Source organism: Penicillium vulpinum (genome assembly GCF_028829585.1).
Source record: "Penicillium vulpinum strain IBT 29486 chromosome Unknown utg000002l_segment0_segment0, whole genome shotgun sequence".
Lineage (NCBI taxonomy): Eukaryota > Fungi > Ascomycota > Eurotiomycetes > Eurotiales > Aspergillaceae > Penicillium > Penicillium vulpinum.
Window position 1 is genome coordinate 3468727 of NW_026643242.1, and position 21556 is coordinate 3490282.

Here is a 21556-nt window from a genome sequence, read left to right on the forward strand (position 1 = left end):
TCAAGCTAGAATGCAATGATGAATGTGTTTGTCTTGTTTGATATCGAAAATCCCTGCTTAGTAATATGACGGGCCACGCTATCTAGTCACGTGCGACTATCCAGGGTTGCCAAGCTTAGACTACGGGGGAAGAAACATTTTGTCCATTGCTCACACTCAACAAGGAAGGGGAAACGCACCTTCTACCAGATAAACTACTGTCTACGTGTAAGACACTGATGTTGAAGTCAGGAGGCGAGATCTATATATTAGCGACTAGCGCTGGGCTTATCGGTCAAACTTATTTCCGGAGCGCTTGTCGCTAGTTGCACATTCCCAACTTCATCTTATCTCCCTAAACCCCTAAAATGTGGCGATATCGTCATAAATATTTCAATACGCGAATGTCGCATGATTTTATGGAAGGTGGGTGTATCAATAATGTCTCAAACGTCCGGCCCCACCACCCGATAGCTTTAGTATGGAAGCCCATAGGTTTGGAGTTGTTAATTGTGCAGAAGTGAAGCCAATCCTGACGATCAGTCTGTCGAGCTGACTCCACAAGATGGTCAATTGGAGATCAATCTCTTATTTAGGATGAAATACAAGAGGCGTTACACTAACCTTCGGGGCTTACATACTCCATACAGAGTACTCCGTACGCATTTTACAGACAGGAAAATATGGAGGGGCTTCCTCGGCTAACTCCTGTAGGAGGGGGGCATATTGACTTCTTTTCCCCAAAGTATATTGTAGATAAATCACACATCTTGAATATCACCGATTATTACGGAATGGCTGCCCTTCAAACTATCAAAGTTCCACACCTGGGTGGCATCAAGGCTGGATACGCCTTCTCTAAGGACCATTATGATCCCTCCAAGCCTACATGTGTGCTCATTAATTCGATGTGCATGACCGCGTCTCTCTATCATGATCAATTCAACAACGAAGCTCTGACAAATGCCATGAATCTTTTGGCTATTGAGCCGTTAGGCCATGGCTCGACCAGTTCCCCCTCGGAACACTTTACGTACTGGGATTCTGCCCACATGGCCCTACAGGTCATGGACCACTTCGGGATTCAGAAAGCCTTCGCCCTGGGTACAAGTCAGGGAGGATGGATTGTGACTAGGATGGCCCTCCTAGCCCCAGACAGAGTAGGTCCCAGTCAATGAACTATTAAGCCTAAGCCAAACCCAAACAATAGTATTAACCTCGTATATTGCTAGATTCTCGGTCTCATGCCCCTCGGAACCTCCATGGATTATGAATCTTTGGATTCTCGGTCCAAGGGCTGTTGGGATCCTGCCGCCAATCTCACGGTGTTTTATGAGAAGTGGTCCACCCCCTCGGCTACGCCCGACTTTGTTGTGGATGATGTCTGGTGTGGATTAGTGGGGGGATTGGCTTTGGTGCCGCTGCCACCGAAGAGAGATCTGCATTCTGGACTCAGACCCTGAAGGAAGTGTATAAGGGTGATGAGGGCCGGAAAAAGGTCCGAATGGCACTCAACTGCCTATTGGAGAGGGATGGGCTCCTGCTTCGGATCGGGGATATTAAATGTCCTGTTTATTGGCTACAGGTGAGTCCTATGTTTACTAGTGTAGATGATTTGTGCATTAACAACTCGAGCAGGGAACTGAAGACACTCCTTTTGGGACGATCGTCCCTGCGGAGCATATTCAACGGTTCAGCTCGTCTGTGGAGGCTAAACTTGTAATGATTGAAGGGGGTGCCCATTACCTGAACGCCACTAACCCAAAGGAGGTGAATGAGGCCCTTCTGGAGATGGTAACTAAGTACAACGTATAGAATCAAAGGATATGTTGATAATTTCCTATATACTGAAAGGCTTAGCCACTATAAAGGAGCCTGTCAATACAAAGTACAACATATGTTGTGGTTCTAAGACTCAACAAAGTCGCCATTATTATGTACCTTCCTTTTTTAATTAAGTCTCTTTTCTTGTGGAGTGGAAATTTTCTGTCCGTATTTTTCTACTCCGTACTTGGCAAACCTATTTAAAATCAGTTCACAAACCCCCTGCATCCACGTGGGTAGGATCTGCACGCCATTTACTAGTGGTTCCTTCGACTTTGCATATTAGCGATACAAACCATCCATACGGAGTAGATATGTGATATTACATACATATGTAGTAAATAAAGAGTAATACATATAGAGTACATATCAGTGATATTTAGTGCACACCGGAGCAAATTCCCCCGTGTGGGTTGTTAAGTTCAGACTCGAGACGCCAAGCTTGTCAAAAGGCACAAAAGTGGATTTCTCGAATCGTTTACGAATTCATGAATCAGAGTCATGAATAAAGTGGAGAATAAAAGACGTTGCCTCTATTAGCCAATGATCGATTACATAGAAGGGTGCCTTTTTACATGTCTTTTATGCAGTCACTAGCCGCGCACCCCAGATTTGGGATTTTATTGAACATCTAACCTTGTTCTACTCCGTATGTCTACCTCCCTAAACCGGAACTCATGGAACGCAACAAGGACAGCCTGCAGCCATGGTCTATAGCTACCACGGCCTCAGTCACGGTGCTGGCCTTCGTGACGGTTTGTCTTCGACTACTCGCCCGTTATGAGCGGATGCAAAAGCTGTGGTGGGACGACTATATGGTCATTTTTTCTATGGTTAGTTCGATTTTCTCACTCCATTGAATTCTAATTGCATAGTTTCTGATCGAAATATAAAGCTATGGAACCTGATCGTTGTCGGGTTCATCTATGCTATGATTAATAAGGGAATGGGACTCCATGCAGACACCCTTCCACTGGGAGACGTGGTTTTGATTGCAAAATACCTTGTTGTGGCGGAAGTTCTCTACGTATTTAACCTGGTATGGACCAAATTGAGCATTCTGCTCATGTACTACCGGATTTTCCGCTTTCCTTACTTCAAGACATGGGCATACATCATTGGAATCTTTATTATTCTTTGGGTTATCTGTATAACCTTTCTCTTCATCTTCATCTGCGTCCCCGTCCAGAAACTATGGTATCCCCATCTCCCAGGGCGGTGCATCGACCAGGTTGGCACATGGATCGCGAACGCCATCTCAACGATTGCAAGCGATCTTGCCATTCTAATCCTTCCAATTCCACAAGTGTGGAAGCTCCAACTTCGAATTTCTGAAAAGATAGCCGTTTTATTTGCCTTCAGCTTGGGATTCTTGTAAGTCATTAACATTTCCCAAAAAGAAAAACCCCGCACAATCTAACCTCAACAGCGTCGTCTTCGCCTCCGCCTACCGTTTTTCAGTCCTCTTTACCTACGATGCGGCTGATTCTTCCTACACTCTTGCTCCAACAGTTGGCTGGACCGCGATCGAAATGGCCGCCGGCATCATTTCGGCCAACCTCCCAACCATCCGCCCTGCTCTCCGTTTCATAGCACGCATGCTGGGTATCCGCGGTAATGTTCTGGGTCTCTTCAGAAGCACAAACGGAACAAATTCCAAAACCACAGACGCTGCCACTCAGCCTTCAGGAGCAGCAGAGTCCACTGCCGCCATCACCAAGCATCCGAAACGACATTCTTTCTATCAGTTACCAGATGATCCTGGCTCATTAGGAGAACAGGCACAGATGGATACCACGTTCAGGCCGGAGTATGATCATGCAAAGACGTACACCAACGTGTTGGGTCCAAAGGTTGGAGCAAATTCTGATGGAGATGAGATTCCTCTGACTGAGATTAGAGTCGATAAGGAGTTTACGCAGACTACGCACTAAGGACCTTTGTTTTGTATTATACTATATTATGATTTTGATTAATATTGGTCCGATTGACCGTCGTTGCAGCGTTATATACAATAGAAGGCACGTGATGAGACTAATATTAAAGGCTTACTCAGGGTCGGGGCTTGATTTCACTGAGCAAAAATCGGCAAAGTAGCTTTACTGCACTGGTTTATCTGGTATTTCCGTCAAACATAAGCCATGCATGGCTTTTAGATAGAATTTGGCATGTGGAGAGCTCTTCGCGACCTAAGTTGAGGTAAACAAGGGGTCTGCCAGAAGGGCGTTAAAAGATGGTAACGACAAAATTATTACCATCTGTGAATTGAGAGAGGGAAAAATAAAGATGAAAATTAAGATCAACATGATCATCTACAAATAGTAGACCAATTAAACCAACCTCAAGCTAACAAACAGCTTTAATATAGAAATTCCAGGTGACCCCGCAGAGCCCTAATCAGCCCCGCGATGATTATCAGACCCAACCGCCCAATTTTTTTTCCTCTATTACACTCCCCTTCAACCCACCCCTAGCCAGCCCACGACCCTCACAATGTCCAAAAAACTGTCTGCCATCCTTGGCACTACCCTAACCCTCATCGGTCAATTCCAAACAGCGCTCGTCACGCCCCCAACAGCCGCAACCGAAGTCGCAAAAGATGCCGAAGCCCTGTCCCTCCTAACACTCTCATCGACCGCGCTCAAGGCACATGTCACGAAACTCTCTCTTCTGGCCATTACCTCGCCCTTCACACATTCCGCTATCAGCACTGTACTCCGCGAGCTCAATGAATCCGTGTTACCGTCGCTCGTTACCGCTTCCCTTCTCGTTACACCGGCGCAATACACCAAGGCGTTTCACTCCGAGGTCTTGATTCTTGTCAAGACAGTTTTGACAGAACTTTTGTCGCTGGTTCAGGAAGTCAAGCGTGTTGGAGAAAAGAAAGATCAGGAGAAGAAGGATACAGAGAAGGAGAGCGATGTGACGAAATCTGAGAAGGATGCTGTGATGCTCGCTACGGGCCGTGTCTGGGATGCATGCGATACTATAACCGATGTTGCGAATAAGGGTGTTGTTGGATTTGTCATGCGCCGCGTTGAACAGTGGAGGGACCTAGTTCGCGACGCGGTTGAGGAAATCGAGGATTGGGATCCGGAAGAAGAGGACGATGGTTTCTTTGATGATGTTCTTGACGATGAGGGGGAGGGTGACGGTGACGATGAGGGCGATGATGATGATGAGGATGACGAAGAAGAGACGGCTGCTCTCAAGGAACACAAGAAATCTACCATTCGTTTCCTCAAGCCTATTGCTCAGATCTACCCAGCTATCATCAACAACCGGCTGAAGAATGCCGGAAATGCGCCATTAGCTTCTTCGTCTGGTGTCAAGAAGCTGGAGACCCTGATGCTGAACCTGCAAGCTATCCCGGACGATGTCGACGAGGCAGCCGGCGCGTTGTACGAGGCCAATTTTGAAACCTCCGCTGAGTATTTGCAGAAGACAAGGAAGTGTGCCACACAAGCGGTGGAGTTGGTCGCGTCACCCTGGGGTACTGCAGACGTGAAGAACGATGCACCTGCAGACAAATTCGCTACATGGTCGAAGACGTGGCTCAAGGTGATTGACGAGGTCAGCAAGTCAATTGAGAAAAAATGAAGGTAATTATCTGTCGCGAAGCTGCAAAGAAGCTGATGATGATATGACAAAAGCCCGAGAAAAGCATAGACAGCAATATTATGTATATGTACATAGAACAAACATAGTGATATTATACAAGCCTTTTCAAATCATGACTTTCAACTAGATCTCATGTCTTAGAACTCTTCCTCAGGAGCTTCGTGTTCCCGTTCCCATTCCGGCAGATCACCAATAGGAATCCGCTCTTGCAAGAAGTCCAAAATCGCATCAGTTCCTTTGGCAACTATTTGCCAGCGAGGTACTCGGAATCGATTGCCAGCCACCTCAAAACGTCTCAAGGCCGATCCATTGCCCCAGTTCTGAGGAGAACGTCCAGCAGCTAGCAAGCCAATCTTCGGGGGTAGCGAAACAAGTTCATTGTTGCTTAGCTCCAAGACTTGCAACCCTTGTACGGCTTCAAAGTCCAGACTAGCGATCTGGTTGTCGAAGGCTATAAGGGTCTTGAGCTCTGGGTAAATCTGTCTCAGATGGGGAAGTGGTCCCTTCAAACGATTGTGCGATACATCTAAGAAGGTCAAAGATGGGGCTATCAGGTTTGACAAGAGAGGCTCCCATGACGTCAGGCTGGCCGCGTTCAAAGTCAGCGACTGAAGCTTTGGCAACTCAAGCGGAGAAGACAAGAAGTCAGCACTACTCAAGGGGTTGTGTGAAAGATCAAGTTCAACCAGAGACTGCGCGAGCATTCCAATTGCGGGGGCCGGGAAGCAGCTCAACTCATTGTGCTGCAGATAGAGACATCGAATATCTAGCGATGGAATCATCTCGAGTTGTTCCACCTTAAGATCGGTCATTTCGGCATAAGACTTGTCAAGAGTCCCACCGGATTTAATCTGCCAGCTGCCATCGAGCGTGGGACTCTCAGGGGCTAGAGTAAATTGCGTGGCCACTGAGCCCTCGTCATCTGTGTCCTGAGGATCAGGCTCACAGCGACTCCGCAGGTCTCGTTTGATATCGTCGGTGTCCATCCTCAGCAGCCTGCGCTCACGAAGCGGGTTGTTAGAAATCCGCAAAGAGGCTAGGTTTTCCATCAATCCAATCTTCTCATCCAAGAGCGTGAGGTCATTTCCTGTGAAGTCGGCCTTCTTGAGACTCTTAAGCTCCGCAAAGCCTTGTGGGAGCTCTGCAATCTTGTTTTCCTCGGCAGACAGCGTTAATAATGACTGCCAAGAATTCATGTATGGAAGATGCGTGATGCGATTGACACCGATCAGGAGAGTATGTAAATTAGGAAGTTCAAGCGCATCATCGGCTGAGAAGACCACCACAGCATTATTGGCGATATTCAGGGACTGCAAGTTCTCCAACTTTTCCACTGATGCTGGGATCAAAGTGCCTTCCAGTCTGTTCTTCTGCGCATTGAGCGTTTTCAAGGGAAGTTTGCTGAGGACCTCGAACGGCAAAGAAGTAAACTTGTTCTCACTGACATCCAATGTTCTCAAAGAACTCAATCCAACGAGTTCATCTGGAAGCTGGGTGAGAGCGTTACCACGCAGATCCAAAAACTCCAAGTTATGAAGACGGCCAATGACGGCAGTTAGCTCCCCTTGCAGTTGATTATTAGCAAGTTTCAGGTCCGTCAGAGACTTTATCTCTGTGATTATCTCGATGTTGGCCATGTCCAAAGAATTGTTCGACAGATTGAGAGTGCGTAAGTTTTGCAGACGTCGAAGACCTATCGGGAGTGATTTGAGTATATTTCCATGGAGATCCAACGTTTCAAGGCCCCCAAATTGAAGCCCTCGATCATCGCTCTCGGGATCAAACTCCTCAGGGTTGATATCGGGGAAGGTGGCATCTGAGATCTGTTCCAGCTCATTGTCCGCAGCATTAAACTTGACAAGATCAACGTTTTCGAACCAGTTCCCAGAGTTCTCTGGGTCGTAGTCGTACATCGTTAGCACTTCTTTTGGAATCTCTTTCAGGCAAAACGCCGCGATGTTCAATTGGCCAGTCGCGCGTCCTGTCTGTACGCGTTTCCGCATCACCAAATTGTTAGACCCTTCGGGCAGTTGATTGAAGGGATCATCATCGTCGCCGCCCGCCCACGAATCAAGAGGTGCATCGATAGGCGGGGCCTGGTAGACTTGCTTTTGGGACGTTTCATTTCTCTCTCCGGCCGCTATTGCTTTACGAGCAGCCTTTGCCTTTGCTATAGTTTCACGTAGCGTACTGGACGATTTAGAGACTTTTCTTGCTTCAAGTTCCGCCTGTTGCTCCGGGGACAGATCATCAGCCATGTTGGAAGAAGCAGACACATATCTTGACCCCGTCGAGGGAGAGCGTAGGGTAGAGGCCTGCTCTGTTTGAGGTTTTCTTGTTTTCTTCACTTGGAGGGGTCTTTCTGGAGGACCCATATTTGACTTAACAGGCTTTGTGGAAACCTTGCTGGGTGATGGTCGGATAAGCGATGATTTTGGTGCATCCTTGTTCCCAATCAGTCTTTCGGGTATATTTTTCTTGAGCGGCGAACTGATGTCCGTGTGGACGCCGGTTCCAGGCGCAATACTTTGTCTAGGTGATGGCCGCTTCAATCTTGATGGGCTCACGTTCTCCTCCGAGCCGCGAACTGGAGAAAGAGATCCAGCAGTCGGCATGCGAGCCTTCGAGGGAAGACGCAGCTTCGAAACGGGCTGGGTATATAGTTCGTTGCTAGACGGTGCGCAGGATGATGCCCGCGATGGCGATCTCGAAATGGTCGACACATTGGACGGGGCGCGCGATGGAGATCGTACCGGGCTGCCGCCATTAAAAAAGCTAGACTTCCTACCCGCCGAAGCCGGTGATGGTGGAATTTGCGCTAGCGTCTCCAGTGTACGTTCAGACAAAGATGGGCGTACTCCACGACGGCCGCGTGCTTCTTGGGCCGATGCGATTGATCCAGTGTCATCGTCCCCAGCAGTTGAGCTCGTCTCATCTGGAATATGTGTGCTGTCGTCCCCAACTTGGACATTATCCTGCTTGAGGGCTGGGATAGGGTCATCTTGCGGCTTAGGTGGCGACAAGTGGCGCAAGGACGGTTTTTTCACGAGCGCGTTGTAAGATGGTCTTCGCAACCTCCTTTCGTCCAGGCCAGGATCGGCTCGCAATCTATCTCGGGAAGGTGAGGGTTTGATCGATTTTGATGCGGTGGTCGTGGGTAAAGGCAATCTTGAAGTAAGTCGTGGAATACCACTTGTAGGGCGCGGTATACCAGTTACAGGGCGCGTCGATGTCTTGGGCTGACCTTCCATATTGTCGTTCCGGTTATTGATGTTGGTATTTGGTCAGGGAGAAAGTTGCAGTTTAAGAAATTCGGACACTCATGTCTGATGATAAGGATCGGGACAAAGAATGTGGAGGGCGGGGGGAAGCTGCAATGGCAGTTTTTGCCCTGTCAAAATCGTGGTCTTTGGCGCAAAAGAATGAAGAATTAGAGATCTAGAGATGTTTCGGAAGCGGATTGTTTACATTTCTAAAGGTCTCACAATCCCGCGATTGTTGCCTCAGGCACCAATTTAGTCTCGGTCTAAAATATTTGTACAGAGCAAATATAAAACAGAGCTTGCATCCTTTCCCGTATATTGCTATAAATATATCTGAATTTGCCCTAGGCTATTTTTTAAATATAAAAGGTCTATGGATTCATTGCAATTTGAAAAAGGTATTCTCTGACCCATAGTTGGCCTCTTCCGTCGGATATATACATCAAAGAGCACTGTCACATCACAAACAGATATCCAGCGCAGCTCATATCAGCGATGCGAAAGGTCTCTTTGATATACAGATCAAGCCAATTACTAGAAGCCACAATTGTTTCATTGCATAGAATATTCTCATGTAAGATAGGAGCATGTTCTAATATACTAAACAAGGAGTCCACAGAAAATAAAGAGTACTCGGAGTAAACAGTTATACTTTGGGCTTAATATCCTTTTGCTATTCAGTGTCTATTTGGTATATTTGATTTTTTTTTTATGTTCAAACCGCAAGATATCAACAGAGATTCCAAAAAAAACTGATTCTTGTTAGGGCTGTTGAACAGGGTTGAACTGGTTTAGGTGGTTACAGATGCACCTTGCATATTAGCTCTACTCCGTATAGAACCCCTAACTTGATTTTGCTAACATGCTATGTAGATATATAATGTTTCCCTCTAGTATTGTCATACTAAGGTGATTGAATGTCATGTATGGGCAATTCCAGTCAAGTTTTATGGGTTCGAAGACTTATAATAGTTTTCTTTATTTTGATTATGTGGGAACCCTGGATTTTTCATAGGGCATCTAGAGGCTCAAACAGACAAAGCATCAATATCCAAACATCTCCATGATATCATACATCATATACTCCGTACAGATCTTGATGCTTATCGGTTGCCTGCCCAACCCCCAGCGCTTGCCCGGTCGCGGGTGTTTACTTGCCCTGAGCGTCCCGTGATCGTCAGACTAACTGAAATAGGCTTAGTCAGGCCATATATTCATTTATGATTGGTTAATATTCTTAGATAATTGACCGGGGCTGGGACATGGACTAACCCAAAGCGGGTACCTTGAGACTGCCCCGTTCCCAGCCTCCCAGCCCCTCCCAATAACGCAAGTTAGAGTAACCCTCTTCCTCTTAAGGTCTCGCTGAACTCCATTATTCTCCCTTCTTTCACCCTTCTCCAAGTTCTCCAAGCCATTGTCTTCTTAGCTTTCTTAGCTCAAAATTGAAATTCCTATCCCTTGCTATCCGATCCTCCATTTCTTTCTATTTGGTTTCTGAGGCAACATACCTGGTCTGAGCATCTGTGCGATCAAGCCCCAAGACCTGACTGATATCAGTCTCCGGTATGTACATAGTTCTTTTGGTTTTCAATTATCTGGTATATGATAAAGATGCTGATAAGAAAAATAGTGCGAGGACCCGTTTCCCCGCGGCTAAACCCTCGTGATCTTGTTTATCAAAGTGATATATTATATCAACATCACTCTATAACTACATATCTATCATGTCTCAAAACGCCAACTCACAAAATTCTCTGGGAGCCCCTGCAGAGATCGTGCCCTCAACTCCAGTCCGTCGGGCTACTTTGTCCCCTTCGCCAGAGCTTAGCTCTATGGCTAAGCACCCATCGTCCCAGCCGGATAAGAAATTCCTCTCACCCCCGCCATTGTCGTCATCAGATATGACCCCTCCACCCTCATCTCAGATCCCAGGGGCTCCGCTTCGTTCTCGCTCACACTCGCGCTCCTTGAGCCCTTCGGTGGTGAAACCCGATATGGACAAGTCGTTGTGCGATGCCTACGGCGCCTCTGAGAACCTGCCCACCGTAGAGGAAATTGACAATGCCAGCGAAACTGAACTGCGCACTATTGCCAAAGAGCTTTTGGCCGTAGCCCGAGAGTCGCGCATGTCTGCGCTGCATTTCAAACTGCAGAACAGCTTGGTCTCTTTCGCAAGCAATGAAGCCGTCAAGCGCGCCGAGGTAGAGCATCAGCTCGCCAAGCGTGAAGTTGAGATTCTTCAGAGCGCCGAGTACCGCAGTCGCTCGCATCCCGGGGATCCCATCACGCCGAAGCCGTCCCAGTCTGCCTTGAATTCCGATTATCTCTCGGCTGTTCAGCGCTCGCAGGAATTGGAAGCACTCAACAATGTCCTAGATCGAAGACTTCGAAAGGCGAAGCGTGCCATTGATGAAGCTACCAGTCGATCCATGGACCTTGAGGAGCAGAATCTCATGCTGAAGCGCCGCATTGGTGACAACCGCAAGCACTTTTCCCAGATCTTCAACTACGGCAGCATGTCGCCGAGCACCCAGAATGATATACACAACATCTGCCACGGTGAACACACAGATGGTCTCGCCGCTCTTCTCTACGCCGATAAACTTACCAATCAGACACACACTTATGGTGCCCACTCTGCAACCTCCGTCCCTGTCACCCCGAACCACTCGAAGAGCCAGTACCTCACTCCAATCGGGCAAACACGAGAGGATCACTATGATAGCGACAGCACCGTATCCCTCTCTGCCTCTGAGGCTGCGGAAGAGGCTCTGGGATCCCCACAGCAGATGCGCTCCACTGTCCCCAAGAGCAGCACACTGCTTCAGACAAAGTTGTTTGGACAGGTGCAGAAACCCGGCGTGGAGCGATCTCGCCCTGGCAAGCGCAAGGCAGGCATCGATGCGAACGTTGCCGCAAAGAAGTCCAAGGCTACGAGTGCTATTGGCCTGGGCATCAATGCTTGATTACATATCTCGTGGCTACACGAAGTACTCGTGCCATCAACTTTGATATGATTCATGACCTAGCGCTGCTTTGCTTGTTACGATTATGGGAACCTCACGAATGATGAAGACATGCCAAATGTTGTGTTTTCGAACTAGCGATTGATTATTTGGGGGTTTTCTTTTGGGATTGTTTTTTGTATGAAGAGGTCATGCGACAGTGATCCTTGACCCTTCACATGTGGCGTTATTCCATTCGTTTTTCGGTATGGGAATTTGGGATATGAATTTGGGATGGTACAACCATGTACAATAGGAATAGAGTCTTGAGAGACCAATAACGAACTACAATATTGAAAACAATATATTAAAACTATTGGACCAATTGAATCAATGGAATATTTTTGGTGTAGAGATCCTTTGAATAATTCCATACTTCGTAAAAGGGTCGATAACTACGGAGTACCTAGTTATACAACATCCAGTAACTAAACAGACAAAGCATAAAATTAAAATTAAATTAAATTAAAATAATAACGGCAGATTACCAAATCCGGCTTGGTTAGGGCTCGCTAAGCGAGGCGGTGTGTCAGTCAGCGGGCGGCCACACGAAAAATGGGAACTTCATTTTCTGCCGTGAAGGAGGATTTGACCAGCAACCCTCGACGACCACCACCCGGCTCGATCCCCATCCGTCACCATGGTGCGTTCCCTATCCCTACTTGGAAGATACAATGAAGGATTCGACTTGTGCGATTGAGAGATATCGATGCATTGAAATACGCCTCGAAAAAAACGAAATGGTTGACTGACCGATTGTGTGTGGGATATATAGGCGATCAAGCACAACAACCAGATTCAGAAGAACCGTGAGTGGCCCGTCGATATGCACCTCTATGTGATTGCCTCAAAACGACAGAAAGACATTGGGAAGATCAGATGTGAAGGAACAGTGATTAACGAATTCTTGAATAGACTTCCGCAAGGACTGGCAGCGTCGTGTCCGTGTGCACTTCGACCAGGTACGACTCCAACACACCCCGGACCAGAGAAATTTTCTATTCCGAACGATATCGCAAGCGACTTGAAATCGAGGAAAATTTTTCTTTAACAGGATATGAATTTGGTCGACTAACATGAATCACACAGCCCGGCCGGAAGCACCGTCGTCGTGAGGCCCGCATCGCTAAGGCGGCTGCTGTTGCTCCCCGTCCGGTTGACAAGCTGCGTCCCGTTGTCCGATGCCCCACCATCAAGTACAACCGCCGTGTCCGTGCCGGTCGTGGTTTCACCCTCGCTGAGCTGAAGGTAAATTGAGCCACATCGAAAGTGGAGGTACTATGGAGAAGCAAATTACTGACTCGGAATCTCTTTTCGCGCTTTATAGGAAGCCGGTATCCCCAAGAAGCTTGCTCCCACCGTCGGTATCTCCGTTGACCACCGCCGCACCAACTACTCCAAGGAGTCTCTGGTTGCCAATGTCGCCCGTCTCCAGGACTACAAGGCTCGCCTGATCCTCTTCCCCCGCAAGAGCGGTCAGTTCAAGAAGCTCGACTCCTCCGCTGAGGAAGTCAAGGCCGTCAAGGCCACCGTCGCTGAGGGCAAGCGTGACGGCATCGCCACCCGTGTTGAGGCCACTTTCCCCATCACCAACCCCACCGCTGCTGAGGCCGTTACCGAGGTCAAGCGCGACTCGCTCCCCAAGGGTGAGGAGGCTGCTTACCGTCGTCTCCGTGACGCCCGCGCTGAGGCCCGTTACAAGGGTATGCGCGAGAAGCGTGCCAAGGTCAAGGCTGATGATGAGGCCAATGCCAAGAAATAAATGTGTTAATTCCCTCTTCGTGCTGATGATGATGATCGGGTCGGTTTTCGAATCGGGGATTAGTGTACTGTGGCATGGCGTTGCGCCTCTTCCTTGATTCCCTCTCTCCCTCCCCAACTTTTACTCCTTTTTGTCTCTAAAAGAAAGAACTCGGAAGATCTCTCGAATTCAAAACCGCCCAATTCTCTCAATCTTGGCTTTGTGTCTGTACATCTCATACTTTTGGTGGCTGCCCAGCTGGTAATCCAGGCTTCTTGTCTAGGGATTCTAGTGGGGACAGCATTGAAAGCTTTTCGTAGTTCCGTCGTGTACTTGGTAGCTTCGCTGTCGATATAATTTTTCTTCAAAGATAAGTCAGATGGGAATGACAGCATGTCTTTGCATGTAACCTGTCTATAAAACAGGGCAATACAACAATACAGCGACTATGGCTACATAGTTAGATATATGTACTATTATCTAGCTCATCTATACAGATAGAAAACTCGTCGTTATCTCATAAGCAAAACTCCTTTAGAGAAACAAATTAAGCCTGCAGTCTGAGCTCTGCTCGGGTATCTTTAAGAGAACTACGCTAAATCCCCAAATCCAACGTCTAACGCTGGCAATCGCACCGGAATATCAAAAATTCAAAGACCACCAAACAAAGCACCAAGAGCACCTTCAGTCGCCCTTACCACCGCATCAACATGGATACCACCTTCCACACCTCGCGTGCCCAGAGCACCATCTTCACGTAGCAAAGCATGGAAAAGCTTCTTCGTCTCCTGATCGATTTTCTTATCTACCCCAGGCATTGACACACTAATCTCAGGCCGCAGCTGAGACTCTCCAGTCCAATCATCCAACAACAAAGTATTTGACAAAAGCACTCGCGGGCTCGAGTCAGAAGATTTAGGTTTGATGATCATTGCACTCCGATCTAAATGCGGGACTAATCGTCGCAATTCAGAAAGTGTGATAACGCCGTTCTTGCTTTCCGACGCAGCGTCCTTTCTGTCTCGTGAGGCCCGAGGGCCGTATTTCTGGTCGATGTGTGCCCACAAACGAGCGCGAGTGATTGCAGATTCCCAGTACCGGTTGATCCCCCAACATAGAGTTGCTACGTCGAGTTTCAAGAGAGGGTTCTCTAAGCGGGTGTCAATCCATCGGCGGAGAGCTTCGGGGACTTTTCTTTTCTTGCTGTCACTGCCAGTAGGCACTGACAAAGAGGTCAAAGACTGGGTCTCCGGGTTCGTCTCGTAGATAACAGTCACATTGTATAAACTGGCTGGAAATGGAGATGGGGGAGAGAAGGACAGTGTATGTATTTCTGACAGCTCCTCCCTACGTGACGACCGAGTTGTGCGGGTTTTGAGCGTTAAGGGCGCAAAAGCTGTCAGGTATGGCAGCGATTGAGAGGCTTCTTGTAGGGCAAATGGATTTGTTGGTAGAGGTGATAATTCGCGTTTTGGGCGAGGGATGTTGGTCGCGAATGGGAGTAAAGTGGCGAGTATGGACGATATTGACTTGGGAGTTGTTTGGACTACTGGCAGACTTGTACGATTCGCCTCTTCCGACGTGAGTAAAGACCTAGAGATTTTCAGCAGTGTTCAAGCCAAAGTTGCTTGCGGGACCCACAGAAATCTGTCGAGACCTCCGTCCTCGTCTTTCAGATCAGGATTGGATTCGATTTGCTTTGCCCATGATTCCAGTTCTTCAACTTCGTTTCTCAGCCGTCGAAGGTCCGCGGCGCTCTTCTCGCGTGAACTGCGTTTCTCGCGAACAGCTGCTGAACCCGCACCCAGGTCTGAAGCTGTCTCCAAATCTTCTAGTGGAGGGGATTGGAAATTCACTGCCTTCAGAGGGCTTTCGTATAATGCATTGGCAGTTCGTCGTTTCGCTCGTTTCTCTTGTCGTCTACTAGGGCTGCTACTCACCATCCCTCTGGGTCGATCCGGTGCCTTTTCGAGACCTAGTTGTGTTGGTGTGGGGGGAAGATCTGGTTCGAGCATATCTTCATCCATGAAATTGGGGTCCGGACCAATATTCATATCTGCTTCTCTTGTGGCGCTGCCCAATTCCAATGCTAATTGATGCTCGGGGGTATTCGAATCGGGATTTTTTGGTTGTGGCATTGGGGACCCAAACACTAAATCTCCTGGAAGAATCCTCCTTGAAATCCTGCGTGGAGGTTTTGCGAACGCTTGGACGCCACTTGGGCGCCTGTTGGGGGAACTTTGGGGGGCTTCGGGGCCTCGAGGTCGAGTGAGGGGACTTGCAGAGGCAGTGAGCGAGGGCCGGAGCGCTTTGCGATCGCGTAATCCAAATTTTCGGGGATCTTGTTGCCCGCTGTCTTTGTCTGCTGGTCGTCGGGCAGGAGATCTGCTGATTGCGCGCTCTAATATATCGGGATGTGATCGTGCGAGACTAGCTCTCGTTGGAGACTGAAAGGAGGGTGGTCTCGACTGATGGGGGTCATTTTTAGAAAGCTCTGGAGCCACAGAAATGCCTGTAGTCTCACTAATTTTCCTTTTTTTCGCTGGGGAATCCATTGTCGCGTGGGGATGTTCGTCTTGCCTGGCGGCGCAGATGATGACCTCGGGAAGATAAACAAGTCCACAGTTTGCAGTGTTTGTACCTATGACTTAATCTCCCCTCGTCAATGCACGAATGTCCTTGTCTTTCTCTAACTCACACCATGGAGTGTTTCTCGGCGGGTGCAATATCTTCGCTGCGGAGGTCTGGATCTCAACTTCGCTCTTTACCTGGTAGAACATTTCCTTCATTTGCTTCATATCGACAATATGTGCTGGTTCCGAGTCCCCGGCGCATGAACGGACACGGCCAATCCGACCAACCCGATGCCTACAATAACCCAGCTTCCCTGGAGGAAATTGCGGATTCTCAAGCTCACCCTTTGTCGGGATACTATTCATTGATATTGAAATCCAGCTCACCATACGATGGTGGTGCATCGACATCCCGCCCTACGCCCGTTCGGCCCGACGCCAAACCGACCCCGGCATCTACCGTCGCACCGCAAACACCCCAAGAAAAAATGGCGATCGTATTCGGCACCCCTCTTGCCGGCCCAGGCCGAACCTCACGCTACAATCCTGGTGAAGCTCCCCCGGAATCAACGTGGAAAACTATCAACGGAGTCCCCATTCCTCCCCAACCTGAGGAACCAGACAACTGCTGCATGAGTGGCTGTGTACACTGTGTCTGGGATGATTTCCGGGATGAGATGGAAGACTGGGCATCCAGGATCACAACGGCCAAAGCTAAAGGTGGGCCTGAAAAGGGAACAAAGGACATGCGCACGGCGCCTCGAGCGGAAGTCCGCTCAGCCAGTGGGAGCATGGATGATGATGGCGGTGGTAGCGAAACAAATTGGACACTGCCGAGTCAAGATAATGACCTGTTTGCCAATGTCCCTGTTGGTATTCGGGAGTTCATGAAAACGGAGAAAAAGTTGCGGGCGAAGCATCAAAAGCAAGCTACAGTGTGAGCTCTTCGGACTGATGTTTTCTTGCTTGATGATTTTTATACCCTGTGTTATACTACATGTGAACAAATTGGGGAACCTATGTCTAGAGCGCATCAGACATAGTATATGGTATAGAGATAGACTGTACATAAGACCTTCAAATGATGTCACGTTTTCACATCCTGTTCAAGAAGAGACCATTAGAGACCGTTACAATTGTACATTGATGTGATAACGCAATCTTTATATAACTATTAAGGACCATTGACATATTTTGATAGTTGCTGTAGCTCAGTCTATGGCGTGCCAAGACCGGGTTTAAGGGCGCGCCGCATCAATTATTGGTTTGTTTAATCAATTCTCTTCACTCAGGCCTGCACCCAGATACCATGTCACAGCGGTAATTGAGCCTTCGATTCTACAACCCAGGTGAATTGCTGATTATATTTGGCTTCCACTCTTTTTTCCTTTCCTTTTCTTTTTTTTTTTTCCGAGCCCCGAGGCTACTCCGTTACTCCGTGCCATGCGCACATCTACCTCGGATTTCCTTCGTTAGGACCGTGAACCCTCGATTTCACACAATGACAACAGGCACAAGTGCCTACATCCATTTCCGGAACATTAAAAAAAGGGGTCTCGTTGCTCGAGATCAAACCTGCTCTACTTTGCGCCGGGGACTCGTCCAGTCGAGCTTGCAACAATTTTCAAGACGAAACATACACACAATCTGCTCAGCTACAATGCCAGTTCGATCCATTCGCAAGCTACGGTCATTACATGCTGTCACCGGTGGCAATCAGTCTGCACCCAAAGGACACCGGGCAATAACAGATGCTCACTATTCCAAAAACCATCTATCACTGCCTGACTCGGTTGGCAACAAACTCATTTCTAACGAAAACTTGCAAATAGATGACCTTCCCCATAATCGACAGCAACATGAGCATTCTTGGTCTAAAATTAGATGCATAACCGGCAGCAAACACAGTAAATTAAAGAAAGAGCCTCAGGCTGACAGTGTATGTGAAGAAGCTCACTGCGGAGTACGTTTTCCCCAATAAATCGAGCACGTGCACATCTAATTTGGTACAAAAGTTGGAAAAAAGGGTTCTAGCACAGCTATCTGGAGATCTACCAAGATCAGCTAAAAGCAAGGGAGATGAGCTTCGTGAAGCCCCCAGAGAGCATGGCAGTCGCATGAGCCTCCCATGGTTTAATCCCTTACACCACCAGTCAAAAGATCTCCAGAAATCTCAACATGGCCTAATGAGCCAGCCGCAACAATCTATCTCGGCTCAGATGGCCACTATACACCTACCTATTCAACATAATTTATTGTCTACCGTCAACGAAGATGCAAGAAATGTGCTTGTATATGCCAATCGAGACATGCTTTGGGAGGAAGGCTCTGGGAGGAGAGAAGATCAGTCACTTCCCCGACGTAACCGCCTTGATAATCCCAACTATGTAGCGAAAAGAACGGAGATGCTGCTGCGGCTCCAGCACAGAGCTGACACCCGTGGCCATCCAGGTTTCCGAGCTATGAGAAAAAAAAATCTCGGATTACCTGTTAGACGTTTCACGGAGCAAATTTTGGGTGTCATTAACAGCAATAGCTACAGCATTATTGATGGAGGTTCTCGCTCCGGAAAGACCACGCAGGTTCCTCAAATTATCTTGGACCACGCAGTCAATAATTCTACTGGGGTATCTTGTAGAATTCTCTGTGTTCAGCTTCAGGAAAAGAGGGCAGTGTCAATATCACGAAGAGTGGCCAGCGAAAGATTCGAAAAGTTGGGTGATACCACAAATTTTTACAGTGTGCGTGGGCCGCATGATGACCTGCCTCCTCTTCCTGGGGGAAATATCACGTATTGCTCCAGGAATAGTTTGCTGAGCTTGTTGAAAAATGGACCCTCTAGCTTGGAGAATTTCTCCCATGTCATACTCGATGATGTTCAGTTACGTGGTTTCGATATTGATGTGGGCATGATGCTTTTGAAACGATTTGTTGAACAGCGCAAGTCTATCGGTGCCTCTGCGCCGAAGATCATTTTGATGGGCTCAATTATTGATATCGATGGTTTGTGTTCCTATTTTGGAACTAAAACTACAGATGATATGCTTTTGCCTGCTCCTCATGTGACTATTCCTGGAAACTCCCCCGTGAAGAAGAATTACCTTGAAGAAGTAATTGGCAAAATTTCCCATTCTTTGACACCGGATATCCTGTCGCCTCTCCTTTATGGCGACAATGATACAAAAGAGTTCCTGAATAGCCATTTCAAGTTGTTTGATGAATCTGACTCAATAGAGAAACCGAAGGCACCAACCGCAAAAATCAACAGGCTTGGGAAAGAGCCCGTACCTTGCGGGTTGGTTTCTGCGACTGTTCTCTCGCTCTTCTCTACAACAAAAACAGGATCCATACTTGTCATTGTCCCAGGTATTACGCACATTCAGAGTGTCGTAAAGCAGATCATAGCCTTCGGCCGAAATCTGGGATTGGACTTTACAAATAAGGATCGGTTCAGAATCATTAAGTTGCATGCAAAGACGTCAAATTTTGAAGATGTCATGCTTGACCATGGAATTCCTCGGGGTTGCCGAAGACTCATCATTTCAACGCCAGGGGGAAATTTCAAGTTTCAAGACGTGAGCTACGTCGTTGACTCTGGCAAGTCAAATCACGAGAATCACGAGGAACGCACCCATTTGGTGCAAAATTTGAGATTGTGGGGTGTCGACTGGATTAGTCAAACTGTCGCGGCAGAGCATGCAGAGTGTGCAGGCAGCCTCCAGGCTAGAGAGTACTACTTCCTTGGTGCCAAAAAATGTTTTGATTCCCTTCCAATTACCAGCCCTCTATCGACTAGAGCTGCTCGCTCAGATCTTCAACAAGCCTGTTTGCATGTTAAGCGAGCGACCTCTGGAACGTCCCTCTCAATCGCAAAACTTCTCGCGCAGACCTATGAGCCACCTCAAGAGTCTAGTGTCTGTGCTGCAGTGGATGGCCTGAAGGAATTGCAAGCATTGGACGAACAGGAAGAACTCACCACTCTTGGCCGCGTTCTCGTCAATTTGAACATGGATCCATATTTTGGCAAAATGGTTACTCTGGGCGTTGTTTTCCAATGTTTAGATCCAATGCTGATCCTCGCGAGTCTCGGATGGGATCCCAGACTTGCTTTAAGAAGCCCGTCTCCGCCTGATCAAAGCTATGCAGGCGTCGGGGTTTCACCCAGTCTTTCGGTCGCCCGGTTGGGCTATCATATATCCATCGTCAATACCTTCGGGGCCATTCGAGACATGTTGCATAAGAAGGGCAAACTTCCGGCTTTTAAGAACGAATTCTGCAAAGACTATATGTCCAGGGTATATCATACAGCGATCCCCGAAATTGAGCGAATTATCGGGAAAATGAGCGCAGCCCGAATCATACCTCAAGAAAGTTTCCGCCGTGATGAGGTTTCTGGATTTAGTAGCAGCAACCTGAATGCCAATTCCAATAATGAGGATCTTATCAAAGCAGTCTTGCTGCAATGTCTTTCCTCCAAACTGGCCGTCAAATCCACTGGTGATCGTGCCTTCAAATTCAAGTCTGGAGAGATTGCCCAAGGTGTTCAAAACAGAAGCTCTATCATGGCCTGCAACTTCGGGTCGGTCAGCGAAAGCATGCCTTACGGTATGAAACAATGTTCCAATCTCAATCCACTGGCTGCCTGCCTCGTGGGAAACAAGATAGAACAGGAGGGGGATGACATTGTTATGGATTCATGGGTGAAAATCGAACTGCAAACTACGGAAAACACAGAAAATGAAGTTGCCAGAAACTTGGTTCAAACGCACAGAGTCTTGGGTGAAGTTAGTGTATTTCCGTGATTATTCTTCATGCGCGCTAACCTCGGGAATCCCTGCAGGCCCTTCGCACTGCTTTCAAGGTACTACCTGCTGAGAGAATCGAAATTTTCGGCTCTCTAAAGGAACAGAGCTCATATTTCAAGGCTCGCAAGCGTCTCTTCAAAACAATTCAGCAAACATTGCAAAATATTCTCCACGCAAACAATCAGCTGCCTCCCACTGGCTCGGATCATTAGGGACTGCATATTACTATATAGACACAGAGGAGTTGCAGAGGACGCACATACAAATGGAGAAGAAATGTACAACAAAACAGCACACATATCCAACCCACATATCGGTATTTATCACAATAATAAACTTGAACGCTATTGCAGAAGATGGTAGATATTATCATACTTTAGCGGTATCGTTCAATATGGACATCGTAGGCTGTGGCTATTTTTGATCGCCAAGTAAACAATGATTTTATGCTGTTACATAAAATTAGAGAAGATCACATTTCCTGTGCAGAATTCATATTAAATCTCCGCATACACAAAAAAAAGCTACGTATGTATCACATACATACTGCATACATTAGCTTGGAACACTAGCTCGCCTAATGACATGTTGAGTATGTCACTTTAAACACTTTCACACTTTTATTCTTGACTTTTATTCTTGTTTCAAATGTCTAAACTATGTCTTATAAGTATCTAAATGATGATCGAGTGGCAATTTATTTCATAAGGGGGGTCAAAAATGCTTCTTGGGTCAAAGGTCA

At 47.5% G+C, this 21556-nt stretch overlaps 9 protein-coding genes across 9 annotated transcripts; 7 read left to right on the forward strand and 2 right to left on the reverse strand.

Moving 5' to 3' along the window:
- Positions 1 to 773: 773 nt before the first annotated feature.
- On the forward strand, positions 774 to 1794 carry N7479_004377 (alpha/beta fold hydrolase; the record flags this gene model as incomplete). Its single annotated transcript, XM_057252074.1, is given in 4 exon segments — positions 774 to 1139; positions 1212 to 1366; positions 1378 to 1564; positions 1618 to 1794. The coding sequence occupies 4 exon segments, from the start codon at positions 774 to 776 to the stop codon at positions 1792 to 1794; spliced, it is 885 nt and encodes a 294-aa protein (XP_057111399.1).
- Positions 1795 to 2480: 686 nt separating this feature from the next.
- Positions 2481 to 3737, forward strand: N7479_004378 (uncharacterized protein; the record flags this gene model as incomplete). The annotated part of the gene is made up of 3 exons (XM_057252075.1): positions 2481 to 2636; positions 2699 to 3177; positions 3233 to 3737. The coding sequence occupies 3 exons, from the start codon at positions 2481 to 2483 to the stop codon at positions 3735 to 3737; spliced, it is 1140 nt and encodes a 379-aa protein (XP_057111400.1).
- Positions 3738 to 4296: 559 nt separating this feature from the next.
- N7479_004379 (uncharacterized protein) lies at positions 4297 to 5403 on the forward strand (the record flags this gene model as incomplete). The annotated part of the gene is made up of 1 exon (XM_057252076.1): positions 4297 to 5403. The coding sequence occupies one exon, from the start codon at positions 4297 to 4299 to the stop codon at positions 5401 to 5403; it is 1107 nt and encodes a 368-aa protein (XP_057111401.1).
- Positions 5404 to 5561: 158 nt separating this feature from the next.
- Positions 5562 to 8675, reverse strand: N7479_004380 (uncharacterized protein; the record flags this gene model as incomplete). The annotated part of the gene is made up of 1 exon (XM_057252077.1): positions 5562 to 8675. One exon carries the CDS (start codon positions 8673 to 8675, stop codon positions 5562 to 5564), a length of 3114 nt encoding a protein of 1037 aa, XP_057111402.1.
- Positions 8676 to 10414: 1739 nt separating this feature from the next.
- On the forward strand, positions 10415 to 11656 carry N7479_004381 (uncharacterized protein; the record flags this gene model as incomplete). The annotated part of the gene is made up of 1 exon (XM_057252078.1): positions 10415 to 11656. One exon carries the CDS (start codon positions 10415 to 10417, stop codon positions 11654 to 11656), a length of 1242 nt encoding a protein of 413 aa, XP_057111403.1.
- A 679-nt stretch (positions 11657 to 12335) lies between these two features.
- N7479_004382 (60S ribosomal protein eL13) lies at positions 12336 to 13457 on the forward strand (the record flags this gene model as incomplete). The annotated part of the gene is made up of 5 exons (XM_057252079.1): positions 12336 to 12338; positions 12471 to 12504; positions 12611 to 12657; positions 12785 to 12943; positions 13023 to 13457. 5 exons carry the CDS (start codon positions 12336 to 12338, stop codon positions 13455 to 13457), a joined length of 678 nt encoding a protein of 225 aa, XP_057111404.1.
- A 629-nt stretch (positions 13458 to 14086) lies between these two features.
- On the reverse strand, positions 14087 to 15991 carry N7479_004383 (uncharacterized protein; the record flags this gene model as incomplete). The annotated part of the gene is made up of 2 exons (XM_057252080.1): positions 14087 to 15029; positions 15078 to 15991. 2 exons carry the CDS (start codon positions 15989 to 15991, stop codon positions 14087 to 14089), a joined length of 1857 nt encoding a protein of 618 aa, XP_057111405.1.
- A 146-nt stretch (positions 15992 to 16137) lies between these two features.
- Positions 16138 to 16950, forward strand: N7479_004384 (oxidoreductase-like domain-containing protein; the record flags this gene model as incomplete). The annotated part of the gene is made up of 1 exon (XM_057252081.1): positions 16138 to 16950. One exon carries the CDS (start codon positions 16138 to 16140, stop codon positions 16948 to 16950), a length of 813 nt encoding a protein of 270 aa, XP_057111406.1.
- A 560-nt stretch (positions 16951 to 17510) lies between these two features.
- Positions 17511 to 21026, forward strand: N7479_004385 (uncharacterized protein; the record flags this gene model as incomplete). Its single annotated transcript, XM_057252082.1, has 3 exons — positions 17511 to 17972; positions 18025 to 20793; positions 20850 to 21026. The coding sequence occupies 3 exons, from the start codon at positions 17511 to 17513 to the stop codon at positions 21024 to 21026; spliced, it is 3408 nt and encodes a 1135-aa protein (XP_057111407.1).
- Positions 21027 to 21556: the final 530 nt, after the last annotated feature.